Below are 10,680 nucleotides of genomic sequence, written 5' to 3'. Positions count from 1 at the left end.
TTGCAACAAAAGTTCTTCAAAGAGTTGTTTGTACAAGTTTTCCCTACTCTTCAAGTCTTATTCATCTTTTGAAATTTTATTTTTAACAGGTAGTATATCTACATGGAAATAGATTCCCTCTATTTCTGTACCTTTGCCATTAAGGTCCCCTCCCTGGAGGTAACTATTATCAGTTTCTTGCATAATTCTTCTATAGTCTATAGAAGAGATAGTCTGTAAATTCAAATACACAGTCAGTATATATACAATACAAAGAATGAACCTTAATGTAAACTATGGACTTTAGTTAATAATAATGCATCAATACTGGTTCACAAATTATAATAAATGTACTACACTAATGCAGGATACTAATAATAGGGAAATCCTTGAACAGGGAGAAAAGGTGACATATAGTAACTCCCTATGTTATCTGCTCAATTTTCTGTAAAATTAAAGCTGCTCTAAAAAATAGTGTATTAATGAAGAAGAAAAGCTACCTCACACTACTCTTAGGTCAAAAAAGAAAATGAAAACTAAGAAAATCAGTGTGAAAAAATACCATTAATGAAGGCACTACATGGTATATCAGTAACAGTTAAAGCAGAGCCTAGGGGAAAGTTGGTAGACATAAATATATATAGTAATTAGTAAGAAATAACTTATCATTTAAGCACCAGAGAAATTAGAAAAAGAACAGCATATAAGCCTAAAGAAAGAAGAAAGAAGGAATTAGTAAATTCCTTAAGAATGTGAAGAATCAGAAAACAGAAAAATTCTGGAAATAATACATATGAATGCCAAGAATTGGTTCTTGGAAAAAACAAATTATAAAAGAGATAAATAGCTAACAGAAGAATCAGGTTGGCTGAGTAATTAATTATTTGGTATATCTGAAATATTCAATAATAAATTAACTGTCAATTAATAAATAATTAAAGCCACAAACAATAATGTGAAACTACCACTAACCTAAAGAATAAAAACAACCAGAACATTTTAAGTCCCTGTGCATTTCTCTATGACATTTCCCCACCCAGTTCACCACTATCTTGAAATATCAGTGTTTATCACTTCAGTGCATTTCTTTATAATTTTAAACTTATACATGCTTGTAAGTTATACTATTTTGCATGTTTCGAATCATATAAATGGTATTTACACTAATAATTCTACTCGTTTTTCACAATTTTTTAGATTATCCATGTTAATAGTAATAGCACTAATTCATTTTTTTCTACTTGCTATACACGATTACCTTACATAAATACACTTTTATCACTTCTTGTTAATGGCAAGTTTACAGCTTTTTTGCAACTATAGAGTGTTGCCATGAAAATTCTTGCATCTGTGGGTATTTCTTTGGGCATGTGTGCTAGAATTTTCCTAGGAGTGGGGTAAGCACATACAATTTTACTAGATAGGTAATTTCTCATTGCTCTCTCAAGCACTTGGGTCACTGTAGCCTACCCAATAGTTCCGGTTGCTCCAATGCTCATCAACAGGAAGTCATGGAAACTTACTTTTCACTCTACATTTTTGAGTTCATGGCATTTCACGTTATACAATTTCTTGATTTTCATGGCAATTAATCCTCACAGTAAGCCTGTGGATTAAGTGGTATTGTTCACATTCTGCACAGTAAGAAAACAAAGTCTCTGCTTTGAAACAACAGTTAATTTTCTTTTGAAAAACAATGTCTTACTTTTCAACCTCGCACATTGCACCGTTTTATTGCCAGTCCTGGAAAGGCTGCTTGCTGGACGTTTCACTGGGAGGGGGATCCAGAGTTGGCAGCGTTTCCCACCCATGCTCCAGTACTTCCAAAGCCTGCTTGGTACTTCATCAACCCGAAGTAGTCGTGGCTCTGCAACGCAGTAAGACAGCCAGCGTTCGGACCATTGGAGAGTCCGTAGTCTATTCCTCTTCCCCTCCCGCCCCTTCCGGCGCTCCAACGGCGCCTTCCGCCGCGCTGGGGAAGGCGGGGCTGGCGGCTTGGGGCCGAAACCCGCTTCGGGATAGGCTAGGGCCTGCGGCGCGAGCACGGGGCTCGCAGGAAGTGCTCTCTTCTCTCCCTCTCCCGAGCCGCTCTGGCGGTGGTTGGAGCTATGCGCCGGAAGTCTTCCTTCCACCCCCCGCCTGCGGCGAACATGGCGGTGGACTCGGCGATGGAGCTGCTATTTTTAGATACTTTTAAACACCCGAGCGCTGAGGTAAGACTGCTATTTGATTCCGACCCTAGTTCCCTCCTTTGGGGATTCTTACAAAAAACCGTTGGCTGTACCTCGACTTTTTGTCCTTCCGTTGCTGTTTAATTCTTCACTTGTAAGCACCCTTCCCCCTCGCTTGGGTGTGGGCGCCGTGTCTGGGGTGGGGGCGGCGGTAGCCCCCCCGCTCCATTTCCTTGCATCACTTGGGTCTCCGCCTCTGTGGTCGAGTTGCTTGCTCTGGTTGCTTTGCTTGTTTGTTGTTGTTAGCTTCCTGTCAGCTTCATCCCTAGTTTTACTTCGGGCGGTCTGCGGCAAGGGTCTTGGAAAGCTTGTTTTGACAGTAGTCCGTGACCAAGCAGGTAGCGCTGGCTTCGTGGTCCTAAATCCCTCCGCCTAGGTCCTCTCTCTAACAGGAGTTAAGCTGCCCAGATGTGACACTCATTGGGGTTAGGATCGCGGCGTTCTCCAGTTTGCCCTGAAACTTTAAATACCTAGCTCTTGGAAAGATTTCGCCCATTAGGACGTGAGGTACTACACAGTACGTCCTCTGCGTGGACAATACTTGCGAAGAGAGAGAAGGTAGTCAAGCTGTACAGCACAGTTGTATTGTTTCGAGGGGCGAGGGGAAGGGTGTTGTGGAGTAAGTGTTCTGTAATAACTTGAGCGCCTTTGAACGTACGAACAGATCTGCGATATGTAAATTGAATATAGCTAGTTAACTAACGATTCCCAAAAGCCGGTCAAAAATGAACATGAATGGAGTCACAGAGAAATTTATTTTTATTATGGTATCAGTAATATACAATCACATGAGCAACATTGTGGTTACTAGATTCCTCCCATTATCAAGTCCCCACCACATACCCCATGACAGTCACTGTCCATCAGCACAGTAAGATGCTATAAAGTCACTACTTGTCTTCTCTATGCTAATACTGCCTTCTCCGTGCCCCCCCCCCACATTATGTGTGCTAATCATAATGCCCCTTAATTCCCTTATTCCTCCTTTTCCACCCACACTCTCCAGTCCCTTTCCCTTTGGTAACTGTTAGTCCACAGAGAAATTTAAAGAAACACCCAGAACCCACATTTCTCTTTCAGTGTAAACTTAATCAACTTAGAAAACTTTTTTTTTCCGGGATAGTGATGATACTGGGTAGTCCTTTCCTAATCCTCTATTTGGCAAAAAAAAAAGTTGACAAGTTGATTTTCTAATTATTTAACGAATGGTTTGTAGGTCTGTAAAAAAGTTTGGAAACTTTAGCATGTCTTACTAAAAAGTCGTGGTCTCTCATTTCATGTGGGTTGTCAGTCAGCTCTGTTTGTTTAATGACCATACTTCTCTGACTGTAATTCCAGCTAGAGTTTAGAAAACTCAGGCTGGAAGCAGTCGTTGGTTCTGAACAAACCTGTCATGTGTACAGTAATAGAAGTTAGATGTGAAAGAAAGAAGCATATGATGATTAGTAGTATTCTAGTTTAGGAAAATTGGCATTCATTCACTTAAATATTTAAGAATCTAGTATGTCTTTATTCATTCTTGGGCAAACATTGAGGACCATGAAAGGATAGGACAGGTAGTTAAATACCTTCTTCTGGCAATGATTGGCGAGTAGAGATCATATTTGAACTGAGTCTTGAAGGAGGAGCAGGGGTTTGTGGGAAATATGGATTATAAGATGTTTGTTCACGAGTTTATCGCTAAGTATTGGAGATTAGGTCCACAAAATTATGATTCAAGTTAGAATTCAGTGAGTGCATAAAGAGACAGAGTGGAAATTTCTTAAGGTTTATCACCTTTATTTCCAAAATGCCCATCACTGTCTGATATCTTAGGCCTCCAGTTAGTATTTGGTTAGTTCCCTTTGACAGTACAAATAAAGGCCATCTGATTTCAGAGGAGGAAGAGATCACTCTTCGTTTGAGAGTATCAGGGAATACTTCTTCAAGGCTGTTGGCATGTGAATTTGCCTTGGTGGAAGAAGAAATGTTCCACAATTGTAGGAGGGCAAGGAGGGCATTTTCCTGGAGTGGTCAGTCAGTCCTCCGTAGGGTATGCCTGAAGTAGGAGTGTGAAGTGGCACATGAAAGGCTCTTTGAAGCCAGATCTTGGAATTCCTTTAATGCTCAGCAAAGGAGTGTGGGCTTTATTTTATAGGAAATGGGTAGTTTTTGAGCAGGCAAATTATGTGACTAGTAAAATGCATTAGATAGATTAATTGATCAGTAACACCTAAATGATCCAAAAAAATTAGGGGTAAAGAAGAAAAAGTAAGATTTTTTAGCACTTCATTATAGAAAAACCAGAAAATACAAAAGAACAACAGCTTTCAAAGACTTACCTTTCTTACTTAGTCTCAGCTATCATTAACAGCTTTCTTTTAATTTTTTCCCAAATCTCTAGTAAATACACAGATGTTTAAATGTGTATACCCACCACCCACATTAACATACCCATAATATAATACTGTTTGTAATTTCTCACCTAAGAATGTGTTATGCATCTTTATAAATCAAGACTACACTTATATAATATTTTAAAAGTATACTTCATATTTAAATGTTATCTTTTTGACCACGTAATACATATTTAAGGTACAAATTCAAAGGGTACAAAAGGGTACGTGGTAAAAAGCTATCTCTCATCTCTGACCCTTAGCTGTCCTGTTTTCTTTCCTAGATATTTTATATAATACCATTTTTTATTGGCTGCATATTTAAGTGGTAATGCTATTATTTTTACTTTTTTAATTTTTTATTAAGGTATGATTGATATGCGCTCTTATGAAGGTTTCACATGAAAAAACAATGTGGTTACTACATTTACCCATATTATCAAGTCCCCACCCATACCCCAATGCAGTCACTGTCCATCAGTGCAGCAAGTTGCCAGAGATCCACTGTGTCCCTTCTCTGTGATACACTGTTCTCCCTGTGATCCCCCACACCATATGTACTAAACATAATGCCCCTCAGCCCCCTTCTCCCTTCCTCCCCACCTGCCCTCCCACACCCCTCCCCTTTGGTAAATACTAGTTCATTGTTGGAGTCAGTGAGTCTGCTGCCATTTTGTTCCTTCAGTTTTGCTTCATTGTTATACTCCACAAATGAGGGAAATCATTTGGCATTTGTCTTTCTCCGCCTGGCTTATTAATGTCCTCCAGCTCCATCCATGTTGTTGCAAATGGTAGGATTTGTTTCTTTCTTATGGCTGAATAATATTCCATTGTATATATGTACCACATCTTCTTTATCCATTCATCTACAGATGAACACTTAGGTTGCTTCCATATCTTGGTTATTGTAAAAAGTGCTGCGATAAACCTAGGGGTGCACATGTCTTTTTGAATCTGAGAAGTTGTATTCTTTGGGTATATTCCAAGGAGTGGGATTCAGGGGTCAAATGGTATTTCTATTTTTAGTTTTTTGAGGAACCTCCATATTGCTTTCCACAGTGGTTGAACTAGCTTACATTCCCACCAACAGTGTAGGAGGGTTCCCCTTTCTCCGCATCCTCGCCAGCATTTGTTGTTCTTAGTCTTTTCGATGTTGGCCATCCTTACTGGTGTGAGGTGATATCTCATTGTGGTTTTAATTTGCATTTCCCTGATGATTAGTGATGTGGAGCATGTTTTCATGTATCTGTTGGCCATCTGAATTTCTTCTTTGGAGAACTGTCTCTTCATATCCTCTGCCCATTTGTTAATTGGGTTATTTGCTGTTTGGGTGTTGAGGTGTGTAAGTTCTTTATATATTTTGGATGTTAACCCCTTGTCAGATATGTCATTTACAAATATATTCTGCCATACTGTAGGATGCCTTTTTGTTTTGTTGATGATGTCCTTTGCCATACAAAACCTTTTTAGTTTGATGTAGTCCCATGAGTTCATTTTTGCTTTTGTTTCCCTTTCTCGAGGAGATGGGTTCAGGAAGAAGTTGCTCATGCTTATATTCAGGAGATGTTTGCTATGTTGTCTTCTAAGAGTTTTATGGTTTCATAACTTACATTCAAGTCTTTAATCCTTTTCGAGTTTACTTTTGTGTATGGGGTTAAACAATAATCCAGTTTCATTCTCTTGCATGTAGCTGTCCAGTTTTGCCAATGGTAATGCTATTACTTTTATATTCTCATACATGTAAGTTTCTGACTTTTATAGTGATGTGATATTCTTGAAGTTGAATTATTTTGTACAATCTTATTTATTACTTTCTTGAGTGAAATTGCTGGGTTAAAATACCATTTTATAAGAGTGATTGATGATATAAAGTCCAACTTCATTTTAGAGTTTCTTTAACAAACCAGCGTGGAACTCTTCTGAAAGCAATAATAATGGAATGGAAGGAATAGATGAAATAACTTTAGCTTACCCTCAGGAGACAGTAAAAGAGAAGAGAAGGTAATTGTCATGGATAGAAAAGTAAGGAGGGGGAGGCAACTATACTGTGACTTTTAAACACACAGTGACTCCTGAAGATAAATGTGGCTCAGAGTCCTGGAATCTGACCAATCTATTCTCCACATTCCTGTAACTTCCCTAATCATAAGCCCTTCATGATTTCCCATTGTCAACTATCTTCCTAGCTTTCTGTAATTCTCTAGATATCATAAGCCCCCACTTCACTGTAATATTAACTCTTTGAAAGCTCAATTAAATCAACTTTTATTAAGCACCTATTCAAATTTTTTCGTTCATTAAATGAATATGCTAGGCACTATGAAAATAACAGTAAATTGAGGCTCTGTTCTTACCTTACTGAAATAACACTGTAATGGGAGAGTTAAAAGAAGCAATTATAATTTAGTTTGATAAGAAACTTTGGATACAATAGGCACCTATCTAGACTTGATCTGGTTCAGCTAAGAAAAAGTGGACATTTAAAAGGTGTTGGGGCAGAAGAGTGTCGGAGCAGAGACGAAAGCATGAGTGAGGGCTTACAGGTAAGAAAAAACATGGTATATTGGAGTTATAAATTTGGAGTGATAAGAAGAGGCCATGCTTGTTTATAAGACAAGAAATTTGGCCTGGAAATGGTAAGGAGCAGGGAAGTGATATATTTACGGTCTAGAAAGACTGTACTGCAGTAGGAGAATGGACTGGAGTTAGGATCCTATTGCTGCTGTAATCCATATTAGAGTAAATGGTGTCTTCTAGAACTAGAGTGACAGCAGAAATGGAAGGAAATACAGATATTTGTGAGCTTTTTCGAGTTTTAATCAATAGGACGTGGTATTTGGATGAATGAATGATTTAGGTGAGAGAGAATGAGAAAGAAGCCAAGAATAATAATAGTTTTTGTCTTGGCCATTGTGTGGATGGTGGTGCCTGCCATCACTGTTACAGTAGAGTTCAGTTTTGGATTGCTGAATTTGTGGTGCCAGAAGGACATTCAAGTGGAGATGTTCAGTTGGCAGTTGGATGTAGTGGCCTGGGGCTCAGAAGAGAGGTGATAGATGGAGATAAAGATTTGGAGTTGACTTCTGACAGTGGGTGGAGATCTTATTTCTTGTAATTCTGTTGATTGTGCTTAGATGCTCTGCCCTTCTTCATTTCCGTCTAACCATGGTGAACTGTGCTTGCAACTTCTTGAACCTTCCAAGTTGTTCTTTGCTTTCCTCTGTGCATCCTTCTGCCTTTGCCTGGAAAGCTATTCCCTTTCCTTCTCTTCCACTGATTCTTGGTTCCCTTGAAGACTTAGCTCATGTTCTACTTTTGGGAAACCTTCCCTGACACTCCCCTTCTCCTTAATACTCCCCCTTCACCCCACAAATATTTGCCCACAATCTGAGTTAGGTAAGTACCCCTCTGACTTTTCATTGTAGTATCCTGTGTGCGTCTGTATCATAGCAACTTATCTGTTTGTCTAACACAATAGGTTGTCTCTTCCTATAATGGGAGAGATTGCGTCTTCTCTTTGTATCCTCAGGGCTTAACATACCTTGGAACACAACAAGACATTTAATAAATGTTTAGAAATACAAATATTGAGTAAGACTGGTAGCAGCCAATACAAAAACTCTTACTTACAAATAAAAGACATTTTGAAAGGTTGTTTGTAAAACCTTAAGTTCATTTTTTTAGGTCCATGGTGTTTATACCCAAATTACTACTAATACCATTCATTTTCATTAGTCAGTAGAGGGCAGGGTAGAGGAGGATAGAATTGATAAAATTTTGTTGTAAGCTTCCTTTGAACATATTAATGAGAATTTATAAGCATGTAAGCAAAGGAGCTTCAGTAGTAGACTTTTTTAAGTAGAGGAATTCCTTATAGGTAGAAATAAGCACCAAAGTTTGAGGCAAAATGCTTATTTCTTTTAAATAAATCTACTGTATATTTGTTGAGTAACTATAGTATATTTGTAATAATTAGGATATAAGTTCAACTGCTGTCATAAAATTAAAAATAACAGTGGATTAAATAGGATTTTCTTGCTCAGTAATTTGGTTGTAAACATTTTAGGGCTAATATGACAGTCCCACAATGTCAAGGACCTAGGTTCTTTCTGTACTGTTCCTTTGCCATCTTTATGGTATTGTCTGCATTGTCTAAAAGAGCTCACCATAACATCCATGTTGTAGAAAGGTGGCAGAATATTGGAAGAAAAGGTGGGGGGAATTTCTGAAGTCTGAACCTTCCCTTTAAGGATTTGATCCAGAGTCGCCTACATCATTTCCATTTGTATCCCACTGATGAGAATTCAGTCATTACATGTTTACACAGGCTTCCCAGTCATTACTTCATTGGTGCCTGGCTTGAATTTATGTAGTAGAAGAGGAAAATGGATATTGGAAGACAACTAACAAACAGCTTCATTTTGCATTCATCTTGTTTCTTTTATATTTTTGAGAGTTTAAGTGCATTTGAATAGTGAACAGTATTTTAAGATTTCTTTACCTATATGTTTAATTATAATCAAGTTTAAAGTGCAAAATTGGGAAGTCATTCTCTGTAACATTTTAGGGAAGACTAATTTCAGCAGTCTTGGATACGCATGATATTCTTTGTGCCTTCAAGAGAGGCTCAAGACTCAGTCATTCCAGGTGAAAATAATGTGAGCCATTCTTATTATTATGAACTTTGCCCACTATATAATCATAGTTAGCTGAACTGCAAGGAAAAGTTGATGTAAAATAGTCCAAAAACAATGGGAAGAATTCTTTTTCAAGTTATTGATTTCAAGAGCTACATTTGTCTGATCCTGTGTCAAGTGATAAATAAAGTGTACACAAGTTTATGCTATCCATTTCTTTTATCATGATAAACTTGTAGTTGTTGATTTTTTTCTTTTTCAAATTTCAGGAACGGTTTATCCCAACTATTCAGTACATAAATGACTTCCCTTGATTTCTTGGTATTAACTGTGTAAGTTCACTAAGCTAATTTAAGTACAGATCCATAATCTCTTATCTGTAATTCAGAAATTCAAAAATGGCACAAAAATCTGCCCTGAATTCATTTGGCTGTGCAATGTGATCTGAACTGACATGATGCTAGTTATAATCTTTATTTAGTGTAAATGTTTATACATGTGGCTGTAGAAATATTAATGTTTTGATTAAGGTTCTGCCCCAGAAGCCACTGTGGCCATTAAGTAATGTAAGTATTTATATCAGACCACCTTTCTAAAAATGCTAAAAGTCTGGATGCTGAAACACATCTAGCACCAGAGGTTTCAGGTAAGGGATTGTGGGTCTTTATTGGCCTAAGCAATACATCAGCAGCAGCAAATCATACATGCTGCAGAAAATGTTGTTATACAAATGGAGAGATTTAACTAGGTAAATTTTATTCATCATGAGCTATTTTTAAAAGAGTAGTTTATACAGCATTGTAAATAATATAATAGCACTCTTTAATGATATGGAGTTTATCTTAAGATCATTTGATAAATTGAAGGTGAGTAAATTTTGTATAAACAAAGGGTTTTCTTACACTGTATCCCTCTCTTCCCCCTTTTTTAAAGCAAAGTTCTCATATAGATGTGGTTCGTTTTCCGTGTGTGGTTTATATCAATGAAGTTCGCGTCATACCCCCAGGAGTAAGAGCCCATAGCAGCTTGCCAGACAATAGAGCATATGGGTAAGTCAGCTTTGTTTTTACAACAATTTTTGACTAAAGATTGTCCTAGAAACATATTAGTAAATGCAAAAATTTAAGGTAATATAAGAAAAAAGCCTAAAACTTAATTCAGTTATGGTTATGTTACATTGTAATTGACTATAGGTTTTCTATATAACTCATATATCGTTATAAACTTGAAAAGAGTAATTATTTGACCTAAATACTAGATAATATATTTCTTCATTTCTTTTTTTAAAAAATGGTAGAAATAGCTTTATATTTTTCAAAATAATTTAGGGTGGCACAATCTAGTACATGAACTTTTTTTAACCTTTTTCCTTGAAAATAAATAAGAATTAGTCTGAGCGTTTAAAAATATATCTTTTATTATGTTATTACATTTTTTAAATTATAGTATTTTATTGGT

General features: G+C 37.2%; 1 protein-coding gene across 6 annotated transcripts in view; it reads left to right on the top strand.

Moving 5' to 3' along the window:
- Positions 1 to 1,959: 1,959 nt before the first annotated feature.
- The window catches only part of VIRMA (vir like m6A methyltransferase associated), a 65,743-nt gene continuing 57,022 nt past the window's right edge, over positions 1,960 to 10,680 (top strand). For 2 of the 6 annotated variants that reach the window (XR_005055109.2, XR_005055110.2), the window contains exons 1-2: positions 1,962 to 2,192; positions 10,156 to 10,271. Coding sequence is in view for 4 of the 6 variants with exons in the window: in XM_073229843.1 (XP_073085944.1) it covers positions 2,088 to 2,192; positions 10,156 to 10,271 (221 nt within the window). In the remaining 2 variants the exon portion in view is untranslated. Of the gene's footprint in view, positions 2,193 to 10,155; positions 10,272 to 10,680 lie in introns of all 6 variants that reach the window. The other 4 variants (XM_073229843.1, XM_036995371.2, XM_036995373.2 and 1 more) reach the window with 4 other exon arrangements.

Source organism: Manis javanica, chromosome 2 (genome assembly GCF_040802235.1).
Source record: "Manis javanica isolate MJ-LG chromosome 2, MJ_LKY, whole genome shotgun sequence".
Taxonomy (NCBI): domain Eukaryota; kingdom Metazoa; phylum Chordata; class Mammalia; order Pholidota; family Manidae; genus Manis; species Manis javanica.
The sequence above is the reverse complement of the archived record's forward strand: the minus strand, read 5'-3'. Positions and strand labels throughout refer to the sequence as shown.